This window comes from Lemur catta, chromosome 18, assembly GCF_020740605.2.
Source record: "Lemur catta isolate mLemCat1 chromosome 18, mLemCat1.pri, whole genome shotgun sequence".
Lineage (NCBI taxonomy): Eukaryota > Metazoa > Chordata > Mammalia > Primates > Lemuridae > Lemur > Lemur catta.
This window is the reverse complement of record NC_059145.1, coordinates 7326793-7353536: the sequence shown is the minus strand read 5'-3', so window position 1 is coordinate 7353536 and position 26744 is coordinate 7326793. Positions and strand designations below refer to the sequence as shown.

The window sequence follows — 26744 nt, the reverse complement described above, 5'->3', positions numbered from 1 at the left end:
CCTGGCACCCTGCCCCAAGCCCCTGCGCCCCTCCCCACACTCAGTGCCCTGAGTCTGTCCCTTCTCCTCGCAGCTCCTCCTGCTTTGACAGTTCACCATGAGGACACTTTTCCTTTCAGCAGGGAATGTCCAGGCCTTCGTCTGCTGGGTCAGCCTGCTAGCTCCCCCAGCCCTACCTTTCTGCTATCCTTGCTGCCTTCCAGCTGAGCCTGGCATCCCCCATAAAGTCACTGGGAAAGCAAGGACTCTTGTGATTGCAGGAGATGGAACCCCAAGCCAAACGGGGGAAGCAAAAAGAGTTCACACAACCTCTCTGAGCCTCAGTTTGCCCTTGAGTATAATGGGGTCATAACAGTCCATGTAATACAGTTGTTGTAAGGACCAAATGAGGCAATGCATGTTAAAGCCTTAGAATTGTGCCTGGTGGATCGTAAGTGCTCATTATTAGTACATTACTTGCATCGCCATTGTTGTCATTGTTACCACTACTCAGGAATGGTGGCCAGAGACACTGCCTGTCTTCAAAGAACTCGCTGTCTAGTAGGAAAAACCACACGTATGTACACAAAGATAAGCAAGCACCCAAGATCACAGGCAGCCCACAAAATAGCAGAGCGGGAACGAATTTTGCGGTATCAGGATGATCCGAGACTGCAGTCAAACAGGTGTGTGATGACCCAGTGGCACCGTGAGAGTGAAAAAAATCACACAATTCATTTATTCAGCAAACATTCACCCGGTGCCCACCACGGGCCAGGCACTGTGCCAAGGCGTCGGGGCTGCAACAACAGCCAGACAGACGTCATCTCTGCCCCCGAGACTTCCATGTAGCAGAAGAGATAAACTTGGAACAAATAATTATTGAAGTTCAGTCGAGCTCAGAAGAAAAATTATATTATGCCATAAAAATGTCTACCAGGAAACAGAGCTTAGTGTGAGGCTGTAGCCAGCAAAGGCTTCTCTGAGGAAGTGAGGATTAAAGGGGATGAGAGCAGGGCAGGGAGAGCACTCAGATGAGACCTAGAGAGTAGACGTGGCAAGAAATATTTAGGGGGTGCAACCAGCCTTCTATCATAAGGCAGAGTGGTCAAGGCACAGTCCAGAGTCAGAATGCCTGGGGTCTCATCCCAGCTCTACCACATACTAGCTGTGGCACCTTAGCCAATGTAATAAGCCTCCCTCAGCCCCAGTTCCCTCACCTACATAATGAACACAGTGTCAGTTACCTCACTGGATTAAGTGAAATAACAAACAAGGAATACTTAGCACAATGCCAGCTAATCCTACTTTAGATGCAAGTGAAAGAAAAACAAATTTAAATGGTTTAAGGGCAAAAGGAGTTATATTAGTTCATGTAACTAAAAAATTCAAGGGTAGATCTTTAGATTTCAGGAAGGGCTTGATCCAGGAGCTCACGCAATGTCATTAGGGTTCAGTCTTTCTCTGTCAGCTCTGTGTCTCTCTAGCTTGGCTTGGGCAGGCTCTTCCCACACTGTGACCCTACAGCTCTAGGCTCACCCTTTCCAAGCTCAGTAACTCTAACAGAAAGAGACTTTTTCTAATACTTCCAGAAACCGCCCCAGGATTGAGTCTCACTGGACTGTCTCAGATCACATGTCCATCTCTAAATCCTAGGCCTGAGTTATATGCCAAACCCTAGAGCTTGAGGGATGAAGGATTCAACTCCACCAAAACCACATGGGCAGAGATTGTGGGAAGAATGGTTCCCCAAAGGAATATTAAGGTGCAATACAGAAGAAAGGCTACAGACAAAATAAGACAACCTGTGTCTACCACAGCAATGACAGAGACGCAGGGTGAACACATTGGGGCAATTGGTGACACACTGACAGTGCAGAATAATCGCTCAGTGCCCCCTCATCCTATATTCAGCCATGGAGTGAGCCCCATCTCCCTTTCAGGTGTCCCGATCCCAGAAGCCCAGAGAGGCTGAGAGTGCAAATCCCAGGCCTAGGCAGCCTGGGTGCAAATCCTTAACAGCACCTGCTAGCTGTGTGACCTTGGCAAGTCTCTTGTCCTCTTCTCTGCCTCTCTCCTCATCTGTAAAATGGGCATAACAACAGTACTCATCTAATAAGGTGTTTGTGCAGCTTGAAGAAGGTAGCATATATAAAGCTCCTATAGGCCGGGCGTGGTGGCTCATGCCTGTAATCCTAGCACTCTGGGAGGCCGAGGCTGGAGGATCACTCGAGGTCAGGAGTTCAAGACCAGCCTGAGAGAGAGTGAGACCCTGTCTCTACTAAAAATAGAAAGAAATTATCTGGACAGCTAAAAATACATATAGAAAAAAATTAGCCGGGCATGGTGGCACACGCCTGTAGTCCCAGCTACTCGGGAGGCTGAGGCAGGAGGATTGCTTGAGCCCAGGAGTTTGAGGTTGCTGTGAGCTAGGCTGACGCCACGGCACTCTAGCCTGGGCAACACAGTGAGACTCTGTCTCCAAAAAAAAGCTCCTATAAAGTTCATTTTTGTTAAGTATCCTACTGTGTGCCTCACACTCGGCAGAGCACTTATGTACAGTTCTCACCGAATCTCCAACACCGACATTAGTTTTTATACCCCTGCACTTCGGATGAGGAAACTGAGGCTCAGAGAGTTGCAAGGACAGCCTAAGGTCACCCGGCGAGTGAATAACTGACCCGGTGCCGAGCGCCAGGCCTTCAAATGCAACATCTGAGCTCCCGCCACGCTCCGCACAGAGCCAAGCCCGGGAATCTAACAACCCAGCAGCCCGAGTCCAAAGAGAGAGCAGGTTTCCAAGGAGAAGGAGGAGAAGTGTTGGGAACATGCAGTTATTTACAGGATGCCGTGTGGGCTGCTGCGTGCGAGAGGGAGATGTCCTGAGGTGAGGAGGGAGCGGGAGATGCTGGGTCCTCAGTTTCCTCATCTTCAGATCAGAGATGGGGAAGGCGGCCTCTCTCAGAGAGGAGTCCCAGAGAGGAAACAGCAAACACGCAGGGCTCGGAGCACAGCAGGCTCTCGGGAAGGTGGAGGAGGCGGGCGGTGGGGTGGGGGTGAGCTGGGGGGTCGGCTGGCTGGGGTCTTCATCGGTGGGACCAGGGCTTGACATCAGGGGCCCAGTTTCCCCAGAAGTGAGGAAGGAACCTGCTTCCTCAACGGAGGCTCTTGGTTCTCCAAAAATGGCAATTTGCTAAAGAAATTGACCAAGCAAGTGAGGTCAGAGAACTTTGAACTTTGAACCAAGGACTCATGGTGGATTTGACCTGCTACTTAAAACCTCCCGACGATGGCCCCCATCCCAGTCTGACAACACGCAGGCTCTCACAGGGGCTGCCGAGGTCCCACGTGACCTGGGCCTTGGCTCCTACCACACTCCTTGCCACCCGGGCTCTGTTCTGTCCCAGGAACAGGCCAAGCAAAACCTTCCACCCCAGATCTTCACGGGGGCCTCCACCAATCACTCAAGGTCAAGTTCAAATGTCATCTCCAGGAGGCTCCCAGGACATCCCTGCCCCATCCTTCTTTCCAACATCACCCGGTCTTATTTCTTCAGAGCACTCACGACTCTGAATTTTCTTCCTATTTACAGATGTTCCTTGACTTACGATAGGGTTATAGCCCAATAAATCCATCATAATTTGAAAATATCCTAAGTCAAAAAAGCACTTAATACCCCTAACCTATGGAACATCGCAGTTTAGTCCAGCCTTAAGCATTGCTCAGAACACTTACATCAGCCTACAGTTGGGCAAAATCATCTAACACAAAGCCTATTTTATAACAAAGTGTTGAATATCTCACGTAATTTATTGAATACTGCACTCAAAATGAAAGCCAGAATGGTCGTATGGATACTCAAAATATAGTTTCTACTGAATGTGTGTGGCTTTTGCACCATTGTAAAGCCAAAGAATTGTCAGTAGAACCATCATGAGTCCGGGGCCATCTGTATCTGTTAATTGCCTGTCCACTTCCACCAGAAACACTCCACTAGGCCCCCTCTGTCTTGCTGTCCCCGTATTCCAGCACTGAGACATGGCTGGCCCAGAGCAGGTGCTCAGGGAACAACGTGAAATGAGTACATAGATGCCGATCTTTACTGAGCATGGCGTGCTGGTCAGTTCTATCTGTTGACATCATGCCTGCCACATGCCAGGGCCCGTGCACACACTACCTCAGCCTGGCAGGGTGCCTGTAAAGAAATGAAAGTATCAATACCACACTTTGAAAATGAGGAAACTAGGCTCAGAGAGGGAGGTTGACTTGCCCAGAGTCACACAGTGAGGAACCAGCAAAGTCTGAAGCAGAATCTAAAGCCCCTCCCACTCTGGGTGCCTCTTCTCTGAGCTTTGAAGAACAGCACATTCTAGGTGATGAGAGATCTCCTTTGGAAAGAGCTTACGGGAGTCTTGTACTGCTCAGTGCCAAGGGCCTGGAGTGACACGCTGTGTGCCTGTGGTAGAGATGACACGGCACACCCAGACCCGGCCTACCTCTCTTCCCAGCCCCTTGCAGCGGGCAGGCCCAAGGCACTAGGTCTGTGGCTGTCAGTGCGTCCGTGAGGCTCCTGGCAGGAAACGTGGACCACTCTCTCTGGCCCATCTGATGAGAGCCTCATGAAGGCACGGGCAGGGTGCATAGACCCCCGAGGATGGCGCCGCTCCCAGGGCCAGCACCAATGGAGAGCCATCACCACCCCTCACCTGCGGGGCAAGCAGGGGGCACTGCCAGGCATAGAGCGGGCACAAGCATGGAAAGGACCACATGGCAGGAAATGTGCTGTCACCACAGCCAATTACACCAAAACATCCCAATGACAAAATGCCGCAGTGAGGGGCCAGAGCAGGGAAGGAACTCGTGGGGTTATGTGTGTGGGCGAGAAATGCAAAAAAGCTTCAGCTTTCAGCAGAGAGACACTGATTGCGCTCTCTCCCTTGCCTCTAATCCCGCCAGTACCCCTTTGATAAAACCCAACGGAAGCCAAAGCAGAAGGGGAGGACAAAGGGAGCCGGAAGCCAAAGCAGAAGGGGAGGACAAAGGGAGCCGGCTGACAGGTCCGTAGGTCAGCCTCCTGGGCACAGAGGGCTTGGGGGAGGGAGGAACACAAGACAGCCTGAAAGATGGTTTTTTTTTCGGCTGGGGACCCTCAGTAACCCTCCAGCTCCCTCTTGCTACCACAGCGCCCCTGGAAGCCACATGTGGAAAGGATGGCCTCACGAGACGATGAAGACTCCCTCCATGGACCCCACCCTCACACACAGCCTCCTCCCTCCTCCAGCCACGGCCTGCTGTGGGCTGGCCACTGCAGTGGGAAACAAAACCAAATAAAGCAAACACAACAGCCGAGGAGAGACATCTGAGAGGCTATTGCAAAGAAAAAAGCATCTTTGGGGAAAATACTTAAAAACTGGTGACTTGGAATCAGGAGACACACTCAGGACAGAGAGGCCTTGAAATTATGCAGTCCAAAGACACCCTGAAAGTCACCGTGGGAAGGACTGTAGGGCCAAGAATAAGAGGAAAGAGGTCAAATGGGAAGAGGTCAGGTGAAGAACCGGCAAGGTGCGTGACGATCACAGCCCTGGGAGAGAGTGCAGGGATCACAAAGAGATACCTGCAGGATCTGAGGAAGCCTCAGCCTCAACTGAGGAGGACCTCAGGAAAATTCCTGCTCCCAAATCGTCTTTTGGAAGTAGGCATGCTAAAGGCACTGCTCTTGCAAGCAAATGTTCCGACTGCAATTGACAAACTAGATGTAGACAAATCGCCAAGAACAGATGGCACCCGCCCAAGAATGCTGATGCCACTCAAGGGTGAAATTGCAGAGCTGTTGGGCAAAATATGTGCATTTTTGAGGGAATGTGTATATATGAACTGGGATCTGTGGGTATGAAGTTGGGCGTTGGCAAAGCTCTGAGCAAAGATGCACACTGTCAGCTCCTTCTCTAACTTCCGTCAACACGACTGTGGGGACCATTTGTAGTAGGTCAGGAGGTGGCTTAGAGGCTGAGGATGATCGGCTCCTTCTTGGAATGTGAGGATGCCAAGTGGTGGGTCTTCCCAGAGCCGAGGCCTGCCTGATGGGAAGCTTTCCGAAGGAGGGACGCACAGCTCTGAAGTTGCAGATTCCAGCAGGCCCCTTCCAGGTGGCTGAGACAGAAACCTAATTTAAAGCAACTTAGTTGTCATCGAAAGGTGGCATTTATTGGCTCGCATGACTGGAAAGTGCATGAGCAGATGTGGCTTCAAGGCACTTCAGGACCTGGGCCCTCAAAGGCTGTCATCAGGAATTTGTCTCCTGCTCTTCTCTGAGCTCTGCGATCCTCTGTGTTGGCATCACCCTTTGGCAGGCTCTCCCCGCATGGTGGCAAACCAGTCACCAACTGCTCAAGCCCACGTTCTGCCAGCCCTGCAAATCCCACAGAAGCAGTCCCTTTCCCACTGGCTCTAACTAAGGTCCCAGGGCTGACTCTCATTGGCTTAGCTTGTGTCACGTGCCATCCCTGTGCCGAGGTGGGTGCCCGGCGCTCTCCTTAGCTGGCTACAGATCTAATGCTCACCCATGGAAGTGGGGCGTGGGGGCAGCCCCACCTAGAGCACGAAGACCGAGAGTAGGGGCAAAGAGGGACTCCAGAGAGACACCAGACAGGTCAGAATGGTAAGATCACCACAGCCAATTACACCAAAACATCCCAATGACAAAATGCTGCAGCAAGGGGGCCAAAGCAAAAAGGAACCCATGGGGTTCCGGGGTGGGGAGGGAGGGAGAGAAATGAAGAAAAGCTTCAGAAAAGGCAAGTGCAAGATCTAAACAAGGACACCAGAGCTATTGTTGTGCTCTGTGCCCAGCAAGCGGCCTAGGTCTGCAAATCTCACCCCTGAGATGGGGACCTCGAGGCCCATGGCCAGGACAAGCCATTTCAACCCCACACAGGTGGGGCGGTGCCATGCGTGTATTCCACCTCTGGGAATATTTGTTTGAACGTTGCAATCAGAAAAGCCTTGGGTTTGATGTGGGGATTCGGGGACGAGAAAGACATGGTCCTTGCCCTCAACCAGCTTATGCTCCGGTACCAAAGACGGGCAAATGAAGGAAGGAGCAAAAGGAGCCAGAGGTGTGGAGTGCCCCGCAGCAGGAAGTGGGAGAAGAGTCGGGGTAAACAGGCTGGCAGAGGAGGTAGAGTCAGATTGAGACAGGTCCTGGCAGGTCTGGGCTTGAGGCTGAGGGCAATGGTGAGTCATGGCAGGCTTTTGAGCACAGGAGTGACATGAGCAGGATGAAGCTTTGCTGTGTTAATGGAGCCAGATAAGGCCCGGTGGAGAGTCACAGGGATGATCAAAGGGCTGGCCGCAGGCCTGCGGAGGGAGAGGCAGAGTGGAGGCCGGAACGCTGAAGGCCGGGGGCCCTGATCAAAGCCAGGCAGCAGAGCACACCGCTTCCTGACACTGCAGCAGGTGGGGAGGGGGAGGCCCTGTGAAGTCAGAGGGAATGTTGCCTTGTTCAAGTCCCATCTGGAAAGGTGAGAAAAAATGTCATTTATATAACCTTGACCCCCCACCAAGAGGGAGCATAGGCTGGAAATAGGGACTAAATCACAGAGAGGTTCTGGTGGAGTCCCGAGTGGCGTCATAAAGGAAAGCTGAGGGCCACCAGGATGTCTGAGGATGTTCCTTATTCATCCGTTAGACAATCACCTCCTGAGGGCCTGCTCAGGGCCGGCCCTCCTCTGGGCTCTGAGCCCGCACGCTCTTGCCTATTCCGTCACGGCTCCCGCTCCTGAGCTCACCCTGCCTCCGTGTGTGCTCGGGCAGTGCCCACTTCCCTACCAGTCGAGAAATGTGTGTGTTCCTCCACCGTGTGTCCTGGGCCCCTGGAAGAGTCCCTGGCGTGGAGTAGCTACTCAGTGTGTATTTGCTGAGTGAATGACTCCCTGCTCTTCCCTGAATCCCCATCCTCCAAGAGCTCATAATCCAGGGAGACGTCAGCCAAGAACAGCAGGCTTGAGTGTGAAGTTCAGCCGGTGCTGCAGTGAAGGGGTCCACATGGGAGCAGAGAGGAAACCCCGGTTCAGTCCTGTTTCCTAGCAGAGACTTCTTTCTGCTTTAGCCGAGCCGTGGTGCACAGGGCAAAAGCTTGCTGCATGAGCAGAGCAGACAAGGGCCTGCCGCCAGGAGCAGCCAGCACAGGGAACGTGAGGTCATGGCGTGTCTAGGAACTATAAGTTGTCTGGTGTTGGTGGAGCCCAGGTGGCTACTAATGAGGCTGCAGAAAGCAGTCAGGGTCTGATCACAGAGGCCTTAGAGGCCAGTCTAAAGCTGCAGTCCCCAACCCCTGGGCTGCAGACTGGTCCTGGTCCATGGCCTGTTAGGAACTGGGCCACACAGCAGGAGGTGAGTGAGCGAAGCTTCATCTGTGTTTACAGCCGCTCCCCCTGGCTCGCATCACCGCATAAGCTCCGCCTCCTGGCAGATCAGCAGCGGCATTAGATTATCGCAGGAGTGTGAACCCTACTGTGACCTGTGTGTGTGAGGGATCTGGGTCCTTATGCGAATCTAATGCCTGATGATCTGAGGTGGAGCTGAGGCAGTGATGCCGGTGCTGGGGAGCAGCTGCAAACACAGATTATCATTAGCAGAGAGGACTGACTGCGCAATAAATGTAATGCACTTGAATCATCCTGAAACCATCTCCCCCCACCAACCTCCCATGGAAAAATTGGCTTCCATGAAACCAGTCCCTGGTGCCAAAAAGGTTGGGGACTGCTGGTCTAAAGGATCTGGACTTTGTACTGAAGGCAATGGGAAAACATTAAAGGATTTCTCTATGTTAGGATCTTTTTGATTGCAAATAAGAGAAAAAACAATTAAAGTGGCTTTAAACAAGCACCAAAGGGAGGGACAAAAGCAGAAGTTCCAGAGGCTCTCTCTGGCCCTCATGGGTCATGTGCCCATCCCTAAACTGATCTCTGGGGCCAAAGGGACTGGATGTGTGGATTGGTGTTTCCTGGGTCACGTGATCCACCCACAGGGCCAGATAAAATACACAGGTGGGCTCCTCCAAAGCCGGTGCCACACGAAGGGGGAGGTGGCAAAATAAGCTGTGACCACCATGTGTTTCAAGGAGAGGAGTGATGTAATCAGACCGTGTTTTAGAAAGCTACGATTCTCCTACAGATCTGGAAGCCAGTTAGAAAGTAAATGAGAAGGCAAGAGCGGAGGCAGGAGCAATGGGTAGAGGACGGCGGTAAGGACCAGGCTGGCCAAACAGGGCAGAAGGAAGCAAAGGGCTGCCTGGGGTGGGGGTCAATTAAGTCTCTAGGGCATAGTTCTGGGGAGCTGACCTACAGCCCCATCACTTTTGGTCACCGTGAGACCTGGAGCACCCAGCCTGCAGCGAGGTCTCTATACAGGGTTCCCTAGCAGGGTCACCTAACCTCTGGGGCCACTTGCCCTGAAGCTGCAGACCCATGCTTGGCTTCTAGAAACCACCTAATCTTCCTCTGGAGATGTGGCCACCTGCAGAGACACCCCAAGTTCAAATGCTGATGCTTCTTGGCTGCGTTACCCTGAACAGGGGCGTAACCGTAACTTCTCTGAGTCTGAATGTAAAGCAGAGGTAATGACATGTGAGGTAACAGAGGTGCAGGCCTGAGGGTTAAACCAGATAAAGATTATGAATCACCTACCCCAGCCAGAGGCTCAGTAAATGAAAATCTCCTTCTCTTTAGCCCTTTAAGCTTTTCCCTGAGCTTCCTCTTCCCAAGACCTCTCCAACCCCTTGCTTGTTTGCCAGATAAAAGGGGGTTTTGTTTTATTTTGCTTTTCTGCAAGAAAAAACAACCGGAGATTGAGTGGCAAAGAGCACCCATTGTTAGATCTGTGGGTGGAAAATTCCTCCTGTGCTCGGGCCTGAAGTCCGCGTCCCCTGTGGACTGCCTTCCACGTCCCCTGTGGACTGGACTGCCTTCCACGTCCCCTCCGGACTGCCTTCCACGTCCCCTCCGGACTGCCTTCCACGTCCCCTGCGGACTGGACTGCCTTCCACGTCCCCTCCGGACTGCCTTCCACGTCCCCTCCGGACTGCCTTCCACGTCCCCTGTTGACTGGACTGCCTTCCACGTCCCCTCCGGACTGCCTTCCACATCCCCTGCGGACTGGACTGCCTTCCACGTCCCCTGCGGACTGCCTTCCACGTCCCCTCCGGACTGCCTTCCACGTCCCCTGTTGACTGGACTGCCTTCCACGTCCCCTCCGGACTGCCTTCCACGTCCCCTGCGGACTGCCTTCCACGTCCCCTGTGGACTGCCTTCCACGTCCCCTCCGGACTGCCTTCCACGTCCCCTCCGGACTGCCTTCCACGTCCCCTCCGGACTGCCTTCCGTGTCCCCTCCGGACTGCCTTCCACGTCCCCTGCGGACTGCCTTCCACGTCCCCTCCGGGCTGGACTGCCTTCCACAGGGGATTCCCACTGGGGATGCAAACAGTCCCTCCTGTGCTGGGGAGAAAGGGCAGAGGCCAAAAAAAGGGGTGAGGAAGCAGAAGAAACATCTCCCCCATTTTCCTCTAAGCTTTACATTTTTTCTTTCTCCTTCCAGCTTAAACAAATTCAGGGAAATTCTGAGGCAGAGTTCTTTGACCAAGAGAATCCTAAAAGGAAGTTTTGTCTAATGGTCACTCTGCCCCAAACTCCAGAAGAGAGCCGGGGAGCCGCCCGCGCTGGAGGGAGGGAGAGTTGTGCCTGCCGGCCACGGCTGCCCAGGCTCTGTTCTGTCTGAGCACCACGCCCACCCTGGGGGGCAGAAATCATCCCTCCGCTTCCCTGGCTTCCCTGACAAGGAAACCGAATCTCAGAGAAGAGCCATGAGCTCTGCTCACATAGTCAGGAAGGGGCAGAGGGCGGGTGAGACTTAACCCCACGTCTCTACATGGCCAGAGCCCGTGACCGTCTGTCGCTTCCATGAAGCCCCCGAGACGACTTGGATGGCCCCAGAGCCGTCCTGCGTCAGGAGCGGGCGCTGGCCACCCCTACTTCTCTGCTTCGGGCTTCCAGCTCCATCTGGCTCGCAAGCTGTGTGTATGTGGTTTCCTCCTCAGAGCTCCCTCTCACTAGGACGGCGCTTAGCGTGTCGTATTATCATCGACTGCGGGCATCTCTCCCCCGCACGCTTCTCAGTGCTTCGAATCACGGAGTCTCCGATCTGAAAGGATCTTGAGAGTGTGAATTGGTGCATGTGTTATCTCTCAATGGAGTATCTGCATCTCTTGCTGCGGAACAAAGAGTGGGAAGAGAAACTCCAAACTCCTTATACACCTTTGTCTGTCTAGGAGAGTGCGTGGCGGGGGCTCCTAGGCCCTCCGCACGTGTTAGATAAATGCGTGAGAGAGTGGAGAGAGCGAACGACACCTACCACGTAGGGTTGTTGCCAGGCTTAAAGGGTTGACATCTGTACCGTTCCTAAAACGATGCTCGGCACGCTGGTGTTGATTAGGAAACGTGGAGCTGCATGCTGAGTTATACCTAGGGAAGATACTTACCTAGTAGTTGGAAGTTTCATTAACTTGCTGTGTGACCTTGAGAGCGTCCCTTCACCTCTCAGAGCCTCTGTCTCTCCATCTGTAAACTGAGGACACTGGATTAGATAGCCAGAAAGTTACCTTTTCCTTACTGACTTTTCATGCATGTTTCATTGCCTTCTCCCTCCGCCAACACACACACACACACACACACACACACACACACACACACACACACACACACATGCACTAGCCTATTAATCTCTAAAATAGCACTCCACTGCCCCTTGGCGCTCTCTCTCTTTCATTTCCTTGACCAGAGGCCTTGTGAGCTTATTAACCTCTGTTGTCCATGTTCCTCCCATATCACTGCTTAGAAAAACAGCAATAATGTCCCTTCGAATTCATTTTATCAACGAGCAAGATCTGTTTTGTGGGCCAGAGTGTGCTGGCTCTAAATGGAAAGCAGAAGTTGTTTCCAGCTCACTCACTCCATAAACGCAGGGGTTCTGCCGGCTGCCTTTGCACCAAGATGGAAAGAACATCTATCTTCACAAACGTAGGCGACACTGTAGAGCCAGCCCTTCAAGGGACAAGGGAAAAAGCCTTGCATTACAAAAGGAGCAGGGAGGCTGAAGAATGAAAATCTCTCCTAGAACAGGAACAAAATCACATTCCAGGTTCACTTCCAACTCCACAATTCTGGACATTGAGATTCATAGAATTTAAGGTTCTAAAGTTATGAGTGAACGTGTATGATTAGTTGATTCTGCGCTTCCATTGATCCTAAAATATTCTATGATCCCATGATTCAGTTTTTCTGCAAGAGTAGGACCCAGGATTGTATGATTTCAGATTCTATTGACCCAGGGCAAGGGTTTTTCAACTAGTGGGTGTGTCTGAAAGACCTGGGGAGCTGAGTGGAAGATGCAAATTCCTGGGCTCCCATCTCAGGGACTTGGGTTCACTCCATGTGGGACCAAGCACAAGAATGTGAAATTTTTGACAGGTACCCCACCCCAGTGGTTCTAAGTAAGAGTGGGCCACTCTTTGACATATAGTGTTGTAGGAAGTCTATAATTCTGTGATTCTAAATGTGGTTCTAAAATGGCCTTGTGCTTACGATTCCAGTATCCTGCAGCTCTGTTATTCTGTTTCCATGTGCCTACGGAGAGGAGCCTAAGGTGTAAAGATTGTCTTTCTGAGCATGATTTTCACAGGGGGAGGGGAAAGGGACCAAGCATCACAGGGTGGAGGGACACTCAGGAAGGGGACCTTCCCAAGGGCATGGAAAGCAAGCTGTGATGCTACACCGACTGTGCCTGAGCTAGTTCCGAACTGGAACTTGGAAATGAGGGGGCTGGGCTGGCTCTAGGGAGAGGTCATCAGAGAAGAGTTCCTGCTGGACAAAGACATCCAAACAAGTCCCAAAGGGTTGGAAGGACTAAGGCTGGAGGAGGGGAGACAGAAGTCACAGCAGAGAGCTTAAAAAAGAACCAGAGACAAGAAAGGAAAGATTTATCACCAAAACATCCTCCTTTTGATGGAATGGGGGGGGACAGCAGACTGGTGTGCAGACATGAAAATGTAAGGTTTCAGGGAAGCTCAAGATGAGAGGGCTCTAACCGGTGCAGGGATATCCCCAGTACACAGTGTGGGCTGGAAGAGGACGCTTTGACATGCTTTTGACATGCTAATGAGTGCCTGGATCTGGGAGGGTGGGGATGGCATGAAGGGTGGCAGAGGACCTCTGAGAAGCTGGTGGGCTGATGCTGGGCTGAGGGAGGGCCTCCAAGTCAGGGGAGGGGCTCTGGGATACAGAGCGCTCCCCTGCGGGGTCTCCACATAGACTCCGCACCACGATGAGGCAGGGTTCAGATGAGAAACAAAGGTGGAGAGCAGAGGCTTCCAGGGTTTCTGCAGCTTCCTAGGTGGGACAGGAGCCATCAGGTTGGACTGATCTGGGCCCCTCTGATAGGAAAGAATAGCCAAGCAGGGCATCAGTCACTCTCAGTGCACATTTTGCCTGCATGCCTGGCTGCACACACACACATACCCTTGCTGCCCCACACTATGACCGTGACACATATGCCAGTCCACAGATACACTTCTATCTGCACCCTTACCACTGACGATGACACAGAACTGTACCATTTCACACTGATGGTAATACTCTACCACCTGGGGCATCCCTGGGTAACAGCAACACATAGACATACATTATTACACAGATATGGTGACGTGTCCCAAGAGCCTTTGTGTCTGGCACAGTCTATGTAAATGGTGCCCTCTGTGGTTGTACACTGCACAACCTACACAGCTGTACATGGTACCCTTTCCTCACACCCAAACCCTTGCAGAATGTCGTTGACATATTCTACTCTAACAGCAACCCACTTAGCTCAATGCCATCACACGGCAACTCACACTCCTGTCACTCCACATCAAGAGGGATACACCACACCTGCCCTACTGCACACCAATGATGGCACACATCCTCTATGTGACTCCGCTGCCACACTCCCACCTGCACGGCCCCACACTAGTGGGCACTCAAACGCACCATTGCACACCAGTGGGTTTGCCTTCCCATCATGTCATTCCATGTTGAAGGAGGCAGACTGGGGCTCTCACATCATGCCCGCACAGTGGTGGCACTGGCCGTTGTCAGTGACAAGAGGGAAGCCAGTCTCAGATGAGCAAGGTGGCCTGGAGCCCTTCTATGAGCACCAACCCCGCAGTTCTGTTTCTGCCTCTGGCACATGTCCAGCCTTTCAAACCAAGGCCAACTCTGTCCCTCCAGGCTCAAGCCAGAATAGCAGGATGTGGAGCCAGTGTCTGGAGCATTTGAATGTCTCCCTGCGCCCACCAGCACAGCTCCGGCAAGGGCAAGGTCAGGACCAGCCAGCAACCTCCAGATCCGAGCAGGTGCCTGGCACTCCCTAGACACCTCCTCATCTCCTGCAGGGCACCGGGCTGCCCTTTGGACCCAGACGACTGCAGGGAAGAATGGGCTGACCTTTGGACAGGTGCCCTGTGCGAGCTATTCTCAGACAGCTGCACTTGTGGCCTGTGACAGTTGTCATTCCTCACGCATTTCTCCTGTATCCTCACACAAAGTGCTAACATTAGCTCTCTTGATTGGCTTCCTACTGAACATTCAAGGCATGTAGATATCATTCTACGGATCTGTTCAAATCTGGCCCCTTCTCCTGCCCCCAGGGCTCAAAAATAAAAGGGGAGATTCAGCACCAGCCAGGATGAGACACCTGAAGCAGAGCCACATTCATATTAATATTTTACCAGCTGACTCTCAGAAGCTGTGTACAGAGCAGGCTGTGCAAGGACCGAGGCGGGGCCCGTCTGCACTCGGGCTGGATTAGGGATGAGGAGATGAAGGGCACGCTGGCAAACCGCGGGCAGGAGGACCCCGGTCTGGGTGTGAATTCATAGCGGGTTTCTTTTTCTTTTTGTTTTTTTTTTCTTAGTGAGAAACTGGAGAACAGGGAACACTATAAATGTCAATGTAAAAAAATATCTGCAGAGCAAAAGTTACATTTCCATAGGCTGTGGGATGTGTCAGGAGAGAAGCAACCCCGTGTGGTGGACCACAGAGCTCAGTGTCAGGCAGGCCTGGGCTGGAACCCTGGCTCGGCCAAACACTCACTTTCTCTCCCTGGGCCTCAGTTTCCCATCTTGAAAATAGAGGTTTGTGTAAATTAAATGAGAAAATACAAATTCTATGAAGCACCAAAGTTAGCACCTGAGAGGTAATGAAAGCTCGGGTAGTTGCTACAATTAGTAGTATTGTAATCATTAGGAAATGCTTACATTTAGCAACTTTTCTTCAGTAATAGCAGAGTGCTTGGGAACCACATCCAGGCCAGGAACACTGAACAGGGAGCAAGTATTCATCTCTCCACCACCTTTCTTTGATGGAAGCACCAATGGCCGAAGTGTCATGATTTACCCCTAATTGTTCAGCAGGATGAGCCACCAAAACTTGGCTGAGCTGTCCTTCTATTCACCAGTAAGATTTTCTGCAGCTAGACATGGTTTGTGTCAGCTCATGCAGTTTTTTATAGACTCAGAGAAGCTTGGGTTCAAAGGGGGCTTTAGCTGCCACCTAGACCATCCTCCTGCCCATCTGGCATCTTCCAGGGATGGGCAAGTCGTGCCTCACAAGCTGTAGTCCATGCTGTGGCTGGACAGCTCCTGTTGTTAGCTGGCTCTTCCTCTTAGAGCTTCTGCCTGCTTCCCTCTACCTTCCCCCACTGCCCTAATTCTACCTTCAGCAATGGATATTCCCCCATTCAACAAGCATTTCCTTAGCACCCACTTTGCTAGGCACCTTACTAAGTGCTGGAACTATAAATGAAGCAGACTTGCCAGCCCTTCAAGCACTAATGCCCCCTTGGCGTTTTCTCCTCCAGGTGAAACATCCTCAAATCTCTCAGCCTTCTCTCATTTGGCCTGATCTCCAGATGCCCACCGTCAAACACCCCCTTTTCAAGCTTGGCATATATGAGTTTGTGAAAGCCCATCTTAAAGAGTGGTGCCCAAAACTGAGCCCAGTATTTTCCTGAAGTCGAAGTTGAATTTTTAGCCCAGCTTGGTCAACATCCACGTGCAAAGCAATACCAGCTGTGGACAAACTGTATTGAAAACCCATTTGTAACTAGAGTGCTGCCATTCAGGTCCCATTTACTGAGCATGTTCTTGAAGAACATGAAGAAAGAGGAAGAGAGGAGGAGAGGACTCTAGCTCTTGAAATGACAAGATGTCAGATCTCTCTGCCCAGAACTCCCCTCAGGCATTAGTGGCAAGTCTAAGTCACTCTCATCAAACACCCTTCCCCAGCCCCGCCCCCTTTGCTCTCTGCCCTAGGAGAGTAAGAGCAATGAAGAATGAGCATGCTATGCTGATGGCCCAACACAGCACCAAGCAGGGAACTAAGCCACAAAGGAAGGGCCTTCCTTATACAAAGGCCCTCCAGCTGATAAGGGGTGAACAGAGATGAGCCTTGGAAGGTGACTGTCCAGGTGAGGAGGGTGGTCCACCAATGGCCTCTGACTTGTGGGGGTCCCCAACTTTGAGGTTCCTGCTGTGACCATGTGTGAAGGAATGTTCCCCCTTACTAGAACAAAATCACGCCTCCTTCCTTTCCCAGATCCTGTCTCTGCATCTCTTGCTGTTCCCTCCTTGGAAGGAAGCCATACCCTTACAGAAAGAGAAGTCATCTCCACTCTGACATACACTGATTGATGCATAAATTCCTGCAAATCTTTCAAAGGCCTGGTGCAAGGCCCCTCCTCTCTGAAGCCATTTTCCTACAATACGAGTTGGATTAAAGGAAGCTGTTGAGAGCCAAAAGATGGCAGGCAGAATAGGGAGGCTCATCAGGAGAGAGTAATAGAACAAAAAAGTGATTGAGGGGGAAGAAGAAAGCCTGGGGTGGGAGCAGATGTTGCCCTGCCTCTTGGAGGTCCCTTTTCTTCTCTGGGCATAGGAGGGAAAGAAATGGCCTTCTAGAAGGAACTTTGGCAGAGGATTCCTATTCTTCACAAGATATCAGGTCTCTAAGGGATTGGTGAGTGACTTGCCTGAGGTCCACTGGAATTTTGCAGCAGTCTTCTCCCTCTGGGTCCACAGTGAAGGGATTCCTGACCCCTGATGAGGGTCTGACCCACATATCCATCAATATTTCTGGAGTGTTCTTGTGGCTGCGCACCATGCTGAAGGGCCGGCTGCAAAGATCTGACCATGATCCAGTCCTGGCACTCACAGGCAGGAGACAAGCAGACACATGGAGCAGGGGCCACTGAAACAGGGGTGCATCTAGGAATGGCAGTTGCCAAAGGAGTGTGACCATTCTGCCTAGAGAAAACAAAGAGGACTTTCCCAAGGAGGTGGCCTTTGAGTTTTGCTTTAAGGAACCCTGCCTCCATCCCCTGCCCCCCACCTGTCCTCCAAAGCAGCAAGCCTGGGTCTTCCAAGCTGTGACCAGGACTTGGGTGGGAGTGTTTATCTGCGAGGGGGAGGAAGACAGTGAAAGGTGCAGGAGGAAGGGGAGCGGAGAGAGAAAGAAGGGGAAGGGAAGGAGGGAGAACCGGAGAGGGAGACGGAGAAACAGGGAGAGGGAGAGAAGGGCGAGAGAGAGAGAGAGAGAGAGAGAGAGAGAGAGAGAGAGAGAGAGAGAGAGAGAGAGAGGAGAGAGAGGGAGAGGGAGGGGAGAATAGAGGAGAGGGAAGGGAGGGGAGCGAGGAGGGGGGAAGAGAGAGAGAGAGATTTGAATTTCCCATCTGGAAGGGGAGCGGCAGCGCGTCAGGGCCTGGCTGAGGGGCGTGATTGGAGGGCGCCTTCGGCAGCCGCCCGCGGCAGAAGCCGCGGCCCCAGCTCGCCCCGCGGAGTTCCACGAGGCGGCGGCGGGAGCTGAACTAGCAGGAGGAACCGCCTGGCTGAGTCGGGCCGGAGCCCTGCAGCGGCTCGGACGCTCGCGGGGACCTCCAGGTCGGTGCCGGCCGCGGGCCGCGAGGGCGGAGCCAGGCCGTGGGCACCAGGGTCCCGGCTCTCGCGTCGAGGCCGCAGGGCAGCCCAGGAGGCTGGGAGCGTGGTTTTCGGGGAGGCAGGTCCCCAAGGCTGCCTGGGCGCCGGAACGGGAGACTGCGCGGCAGCGGGGACCCTGCGGGCGCGCCCGCCGTGGTGCTGAAAGGACAGCTCCCGGCGTGGGGGAGCGGCGCGGCGAGGGAAGGGGGCGCAGCGGGAGCGGACCGCGGGGAGGCGCAAGCCCCGGAGCCAGGGGCCCCTCGGCAAGAGCCTGGAACAGTCTGGCTCCTGCGGAGCCGGGACCGCCCCTGAATGCGGCGGGAGACTCAAGTCTGAACCCAGAGAACAACTTCGAGCTCGCGGGGTGGGGGCGGGGGCGGGGGCCGTGGATCTAAGCTACTTGTGCCTGGGGTTAACTCGGAGCCCGCCGGGCCCTCTTCGCCCCGGAGGAGGGAGCCGCCCCCGAGGGGTACAGTGTGTGCTCCCGGAGTGAGTCAGAGGGCGACGGGAGGGGGGCGGACAGACCGCAGGTGGAGGGGAAGAAAGCCTAAACATCGACTGGGGTGGGGGCAAGGGGACTGTTCGTCCTCTTCCCCAGAGGAGGCAAGGCTTGGGCAGCGCACGTCCGCTGCCCGAGGTCACGCAGGACAGTCTCTTCCCACTCCCGCTCCCGCCGGCCCCACTCCGCCCCCTCCCCCAGCAAAGTTTGAGAGCAGGTTGGGTCTTGGGGTTGGAGCTATGTGTGTTGGGGGCAGGGGAGCTCTCCGTGGCCCACCGGGAGCTCCAGGGCAGAGGTGCGGGGTGTGTTGGTCTCACGGGGGTCCGAGACAGGGGCTCCTGGGTTCCTGCGCTCTTCTGGATAGGGAACTGGAAGCCCCCGCCACTTCCGCTTTTCAGCCGAGCCGGTTCCCGGCCCCCTCCCATCCTCTCCTCCCCTTCCCCTCCCCCCCTTCCAACCTCCTCTCCCCTTCCCCTCCCCCAGTGCTTCTCCCTTCCAGGGGCGTGGGATGGGGATGGGGTAGGATGCGGAATGGCATCCCCTGTCTCTATCACCGCCATTAGCGTAAGGTCCCCTGCAAAAAACCAATGAGTGTCGAATTGAGTTGCGGTGAATATAGCCCAGACTTGAGCCATAAAAACAGAAAAACAGCTACAAGGACACCCACTGCAGGTGCCGGAGTCCGCCTGTCAGATGGAGGGGGCCCAGTCCCGGAAACCTCCTGGGGCTCAGATGGTCGAGCCTGAGCAGGTGTCTCCGCTGCCTCCGGGCTGGGACGGACTTGGAGGGAGTCGGGGAGGGAAAGCTGAAAATGCGCCCTGGGTCCCCAGCACGCTGGCTGCAGGAAAACCTGGTGCTGTCACAGCAGCACCCCTCCCCCGCCTCTCCCTGTCTCCCCTCCCCCAGCCCAGCATCCCCCCACCACCCTTCCCGCGCAGGGAGAGACCGAGGCTTCCCGCAGTACCGCTGGGGAGCGCCTCCTGGCGGCCCGACAGAAACCCTCAACAGCACGCAAGCTGCCAGCCCTCAGCACTCCCTACAGGCTTAGGGCAAAATGTCTTACACACACCTGCACACACGCTCACACAGACTCTCACAACCTCTAAGTTCAGAGTTAGGCAGGATCAACTTTGAACACGTACACTCTCATACACCCGCTGATACACTGTAAATTCAATCCGGCGAAGGCCTACCCTGTACCAGGAGATGTAGGGGATTCTAGGGATAGGGGAAATGAAGAAGAGACAGGTCCTGTCCTGAGTGGAGCTCAGAGTAACCAGGAAGGGAAAGACACATAGAGCATGAGCTGAAGCAAGGCAATACTGTCTTAGAAAGTGCCATGGGTCTCAGAAGAGGAAGACACTGTCACATCTTGCCCTGGAGATTAGGGAAATCTCAGGGAGGCAGTGATGTTTGAGAGGGATCTCTGAAAATGAGTGCTGCTGCCGCTGCTGCTGACTGCTGATGAGTACCAAGCGAGCCTGTGCTCTGTGTCAAGCATGGCGCTGCGCACTCTGTTTGCATGATCTCATTTAGTGCTCACAACTAGCCTGGGGCACGGGGGGCTTGTTGTCTCCATTTGACAGATGTGAAAACATTGAGTCACTTGCTCAAAGTCACTTAGTAAGTGGTGGAGCCAGGATCTGAACTGGCAGAGATGAGGTTAAGAGGGTCCAAGGCTATGGGAATAGCATGCACAGATGCCCAGGGGTTTTCAGAAAGAATATGTGTCGGGGTCTGGCTGAAGCAGAGCCACATGCAAGGGCTGGGAAATGAGCTGCAAGGAAGGCAGGTGCTAGACTGCACAGGACTTGAAGGTCAGCACAAGGACTCTGATCGGTTTAACAAGGCCACGGGGAGCCATTGCAGGGTGTGTTTGCATGAGCAGATCTGCCCTCTAGGAAGATTAATCGGGCAGCCAGTGGAGGGTGGATGAGAGCTTGGGAGGGAGACAGAGTTAGAGGTTATGCATAAATCCAGAACCTCTAGGCCCTGAACCAAGGCATTAGCAGCAGTAGGGGAGAGGAGGATGGGGGTGCAGGAAGCATTGGGAAGCTATGGTCTCCAGCCTTCTTCATCTGCACCCCATCCCAATTGTATTCACCAATTCCTTGTGTGATCTGTTGTCCAGTGTCTACCTCCCCAGCTGACTGAATGCTGTGAGACCAAGTACTGGGACTCCCTGTTCCTTACCCAGCCCCAGAACAGTGTCTGGCAGAAAGTAGGTGCTCAGAGCATAGTTGTAGTATGAGTGAATGAATGAATGAATGAGGAATTTACTGACTCTGGAGTTTTCGGTTGAAGCATTTGGAACAAGGCATGCTGGAGGAAAAGATGGTTGGGTGGGGGAAGCAAGGATGCAATTGATCTTTGGATAGATTGAATTTGATATTATCCATCTGACAATGTCCAGCAGAGAGTGAAATGTGCATGTTGGTGGGGGAGGGAGAGACATAGATATCTGTTGCTAAAGAAGCCACTAAACCAATAGGGGTAGATGAGATTCCCAAAGGAGACAGTGGGGGAGGGAGGCACACTGGGAGGGGGAGGAGGGGAGAATTGCTTGGAGAACAGATACACTTTAAAGGAAATGAAAGGAGTCAGCAAAGAGAGAGAAGACCTATCTGGGAAGTAGGATGAAGACCACAAGAGTGCTGTGTCATGGAATTCAGGAGGAGATTCAAGAGGGCTGAAAAAAAAGTGGGAGGAGGGAGGCATCATCAGCCTCTGGTGCTATAGAGGGATAGGAGGAGGTGGGCACCTGGATCTGGCACGGGGAGGCCCCCTGACCAGGGCAGTTTCAGGCGGTGCAGAGTCAACAGGTCTCTGGTCTCACCAAGCAGCACAGTCTTGTGAAGACCCCTTCATCACAAGGGCAGTGATTAAGGGAAACGTAGGGTCCAGAGAAGGAGTTTGAGAGGGGAGGGGATAAAAGCGACCTATGGAGAGGAGAGAAGATGTGAGGAAGAGGAAGTGATGAATGGATCAAGGAGGAGGTGTAAGGAGAGAAAAGCCAGTGCACAGGCACCAGAAGGAGGGGGCTTCTTCCTCAGGAGCTAGGAGGAGGGGAGCTTACAGGAGCTACACTAGCTGGCCTTAATAGTTTTGATCATCGTAACTGCCATTTACTGAGCACCCATCATGTGCAAGCCCATCCCATAGATTATTTCTAAATTTTCAAAGTGATATTGTAATCCTCATTTTACAGGGAAGACCCAGTGTCAAAGAGGTTAGGTCAATTACTAACTACCACACAGCTAAAAAGTGTCAGGTTCAGGATCTGAGTCAGGTGTGCCTGACTCCAGAGTTCATGCCCTTTACACCGCACCATGTGAGTGGGAGGAAAGTCACCTGCTGATGGGAAGGGGCAGTGGGCCTTAGTTTCTTAGTCTGGGCCTTAAGAAATGGAAAATTGGTTAGGGGGTCTAGGCAGGGTGAACAAGAGACTGCTTAACAGCTGAGAGGGCCATGCTGGAACTGTGAAGCAGGATTTGGGGGCAGACCCAGGAAGCTCGCTAAATAATCCTGGCGGGCTGAACAGGAGTCACCTAAAGCAAGAAAAACAAGAGACATCGGCACTGAGAAGTCAGCCTTGGGGTGGGGTGAGGGAGATGTCTGCTGAAGGAATGCATACACGTAGAGGGGCCTGGGGGAGAGAAAGCTTGGTCATAGAGAGATGGCATGTTGAGTTTGAGTGGCATCCATGGGACACCTGGGGGAGGTGTCCAGGAGAGTGTATTTCTTGACTTATTTATTTATTGCCTAGTTCCCTATAGACGCATGTGCACACACATACTTCAGAATGTAATCTGCACGAGGGCAAGGCTTTGTCTGTCTTGTTTACTGTTATATCCTCAGTGCTTAACACTTGGACTGGCATGTGGTAGGAATTCAGTTCATACTTGTTGCATGAATGAATATAAAGATCGCAAGCTCAGATAAGATCTAGGTGTCATCAGGGTCATTAAAGTCCCTAGAATGGATGAGTTGCCCCAGGAAAAGGTTGGAGAGGAAACAGAGGCAGGAGCTGAGGCCAGAGTCCCGGAACAAGCTTACATAAGAGACAGGAGGAAGAAAAGGAGCCAGTAAAGGAGGGGGAAGGAAGGGGAGAAGAAAGGTAGCGGGAGGAAAGAACTGAGTGAGTCACAGACCCAAGAGAAGAGGGGGGTTTTAGGGCACCATGGGGTGGTCAGCAGTCCAAATGCTGCTGAACTAATCCGACAGGGCACTGGGGAAAGGGCATGGAAGATCATCTGGTCCAGGAGAGAGACTTGCCAGAGTCACCCAGCAAGTTAGGGATGAGGCTGGAGCTACAGCCCAGGTGGCCTGCCAACCAACTGGAAACATCTCGAATTAGAGTCGTGCATCCTCCGCCACCACCTGGTAATTCCTTGAGCTCTGTGTAAAAACAAAGTAGGAACCCAAGAGTTCCTGGAATCACTTGATTATTAAATTGTTCATTTCCTGTTCTTAGAAAAGAAATCTTTTCCCAGTGTCTTAAATCATGTGAAAACACCTTGACTAAGCTACACAACCTTTAAACTCAAAATCCTGGGTCAGGCGGGTGGGTTTTCTTGCATGTCCTGGAAAGCCTGTTCCTTTTTGGCTTGTCCCTACGAGTATGCAGTCTGCAATGGCTAACGTGAGCTCCTGCTACGCCCCAGGCGTATGACCAGTATCATCTCTTCTCCTTCAAACATCAGTAAAAGGGTGGACTTAATACTCTCCCATTTTGCAGGGAACAAACTGAAGCTTACTCAGGGACCTACAGCCAGTTCGGATGGGAGTGAGGATTTTGAACCAGGTGTGTCTGGTGCCAAAACCCCTGGGGATTTTTTTTTTCCTTCTGCGACATGACTTTCATGACTTTCTCTCCCAAAGACAACCTATCGGGCGGTCTGATCATGTGGATAAGCTCTTGGGCCCAATATCATGAAATAATCTGTCTGCTGATATGATTTCTCATTTTGAGAGAAATGAGGAAAATCCATCAACAAAGAGCCAGTGACTTTGAGCTCAGCCTAGTTGCAATATCCACCCTGCCTTCTCTGCCACCATTTCCCAAGACCCCTTTTTCTTCCTAGCAAATCATAAAGACCCCAAGCCTTTATGTGCGGGATAAAAGACCCTGGGGAGTAGGCCTGGCCTTAGCTGGCCATCAAGCCACTTCACACTTTGGATAGCTCATGGATGTCCCCAAAAGGAGATTTGTGGCAGATTTTTGTCTGTGAAAGAACCAGTGGAACTGAATGATTAATATAAAAAGAAACCCTCCAAGAGTTAGAGCATTGGGGTTCAGATGCTCAGGGGTGTGGGGGGAACATGCTGAGAAGGAAGCCAGGGTAAAGGCTCTAGGCCCCCCCACTACCGCTGGAGCAGTTCCACTTTCACATATTTTGCATACTGAGATTCCCGTTAAGATTTTATTTGGAGAAAATCGTCTGAGGCAAAAAATAACAATAAAAGTATAATAAAAACTGAAAGCTGGTGACTTAGGAAAAAGGGAAGGATGCTAACATTAGCTGAGTGCCCACAAGGCCCTAAATCCCCAGAAGATTACAATGTCTCCAATGCTCCATCTATAATTCAAAATACAAAATCAGCATCAAGCTATAAAACACAAAACTTACATGTATGTTGCAATAAAAACAACTGATTTCTCCATTTGTCGATTTTCAGAGTCTGGGTATGTTTATCCAAGCTGGCTGTTCTCATGTTTGCGTGCCCCTCTGACTGGTGACGGCGAGGGCGAGCCTGGGCCCCGCCACCCCGGCTGGATCCGCTCTGGTCTCCTCAGTAGCCCTGGGAAAGGTGGCATTGCCTTTGCTCTCTTACAGAAAAGGAAACTGGGGGATCACGGAGGTTCTGTACTTTGCTGAAGGTCACATGACAAACAAGAATGAGGGTGGCATTAGAACCCAGTTCTGCCTGACTCCAAGTTCCAGGCTCTTTCCAGTACTCCTGGCTTCAGTCAAATTCAAACAATATGATCAAGATGAAGGTCTTCAAATAGGGATCAAGCAGCTCTAGAAAGAAGCTGTTTGGCAGCTCAGACGTGTCTGTCCAGAGCCAGCAGAGAGCTCTTTTCCATCTCCTCTGCCCTGGCTAGCAGGGCACAGGGTGGGCCTCAGCGGAGCCGGGGCCTGAACCGGGGTGAGGCCGCCGTCCGTCCGTGTACCGCCACCGCCCGCCCGTACAGAGGCCGTCCCGTCTTAACCCCGCTTCCTCTCTCGCAGGTTGGCACCTCTGCCCGCGCCAGGCCAGCCAGGCCGTGGGGTAGTGCACGCCAAGCGGCCGCGCCATGGACTTCGTCATGAAGCAGGCCCTGGGAGGTGAGGCCCGCGCCCCGCGCCCGTCCCCCGCCCGGCCCGCTCCAGCCCTGCCCCCGCCCCCGCTCCGCTGACCCTCCGCTGTCCCCGTAGGGGCCACCAAGGACATGGGGAAGATGCTGGGGGGAGAGGAGGAGAAGGACCCCGACGCGCAGAAGAAGGAGGAGGAGCGGCAGGAGGCGCTGCGGCAGCAGGAGGAGGAGCGCAAGGCCAAGCACGCGCGCATGGAGGCCGAGCGGGAGAAGGTCCGGCAGCAGATCCGCGACAAGGTCAGCGCCACCGCCCGCCTCGGAGGGGAGGGCCACGGGGGCAGAACCGGCCCCTCGGAAGCCGCGCTCCCCTGATTCCCAGCTCCCCGCTAGACCCGGCTCTCGCCGGGCCTCCCCCTTTCTAGTCGGAGAACCCCTCCCTTGCGAGACCCTTATGGGGGTTAAATAAGGGAATGCGGGTGGCGAGTGCGCCCTAATGTTTGCTGCCAGGGGTCCACGATCTCGTATGAGACACTTGGGACCAATACGTGTGGAATTCAGAATGTGGGAATGTTAGAAAAACACCACTGTGCCCTGGTGCTGCGGGGAGTCACTGGCAGAGGGTCTGGGCTGCCACCCTGCGCCTAACACCAGTGCCAGTCTGGTGGTGCCGCGCAGTAAATCGAGGTAGTCTTACCACTGGCAAAGCAGTCTGATGAGCAGTCTCACGAACTACAGCTAGTCTACTACGAGTAGAGCTCTTCCTACCATAGCCTAGAGTGAATCAAGGCTATAAGTGGTTCAAGTCAAGTTTTGTAACCAAATTTGGCTCCAAATATTTGGGAACACTTCAGATCTTTGGGGATTTCAAAAGAAGTTATTATGGGCCCCTTGTCCCCACCTCACAGGGGAGGGAACTGAGGCTCAGAAGCTCTCATGTGCCACCTCGGCCAGGCCCGGGGACCTCGACGCCTGGCGCTCTCCCCGCCTGCCTTCACACTCATTTCTGCCCTCACTTTCCCAGTACGGGCTGAAGAAGAAGGAGGAGAAGGAGGCGGAGGAGAAGGCAGCCCTGGAGCAGCCCTGCGAGGGGAGCCTGACCCGGCCCAAGAAGGCCATCCCTGCGGGCTGCGGTGACGAGGAGGAGGAGGAGGAGGAGAGCATCCTGGACACGGTGCTCAAATACCTGCCTGGGCCGCTGCAGGACATGTTCAAGAAGTAACTGGCCCTCCTGCCCCATCCCCACTCTACCTGTTACTATTTTTTGTTCTTTCTTTTCTTTTTATTAAGTCTCAATTCTGAAGGGGAAAACCTCAGTTGGCCTCTGCCCCCCTTCCCTGGCCAGGGGCTCCTCCCCCTCAGCACTCCCTCACACACCCCTTCATCCCAGGGTACACAGCCCCACCCCACTCCCAAGCAGCTTGAAAAAGGGAAAAATGGCTTTTCCTCTGCAGGGGGTGTGGAACCCAGGGCCAAAGGCACTGGGGGCCCCTTAGGAAGCCGAAGGTCTATGATAGTGTGGTAACCCCCATACATTCCTTCATGCTCCCCACTGCCAGGAGGACCACTGTCCCCAGCCAGCCAAAGTAATGATACATTCCAGCCCTGCCCAGCATGCTGACCTTTGGCCTCTGACCTCCAGGTCAGGGCAGGGGCACTGAGTAGCCTGGCTCTTAGGAAGGAAGTCAGGGTAAATTTGCTCTGTGAGGGCCCAGCCTGAGAGGTCCTGGATCTGGCCAGGCTGGGGTCCAGGCAGTAGGCTGGGACTTTCCTTCTTCCCTCTCTTTGGTGACACACATAGCCTAGGAGCACCCCCTTCCCCAACCCCCACCTAGAGAGGCATGACCCCTACCAAGCTGGTCCCTCCAGATGGATCTTCTTTGGACTTTAGCTCATTTGTGAAGG

General features: G+C 53.2%; 1 protein-coding gene across 1 annotated transcript in view; it reads left to right on the top strand.

The window, feature by feature from the left end:
* The window catches only part of CPLX2 (complexin 2), a 74663-nt gene extending 48361 nt beyond the window's left edge, over positions 1 to 26302 (top strand). The window contains exons 3-5 of the mRNA XM_045530663.1: positions 24778 to 24873; positions 24964 to 25139; positions 25864 to 26302. Of these exons, the coding sequence (XP_045386619.1) occupies positions 24843 to 24873; positions 24964 to 25139; positions 25864 to 26061 (405 nt within the window). The 5' untranslated portion in view covers positions 24778 to 24842 and the 3' untranslated portion in view covers positions 26062 to 26302. The remainder of the gene's footprint in view (positions 1 to 24777; positions 24874 to 24963; positions 25140 to 25863) is intronic.
* The last annotated feature ends 442 nt before the right edge of the window (positions 26303 to 26744 follow it).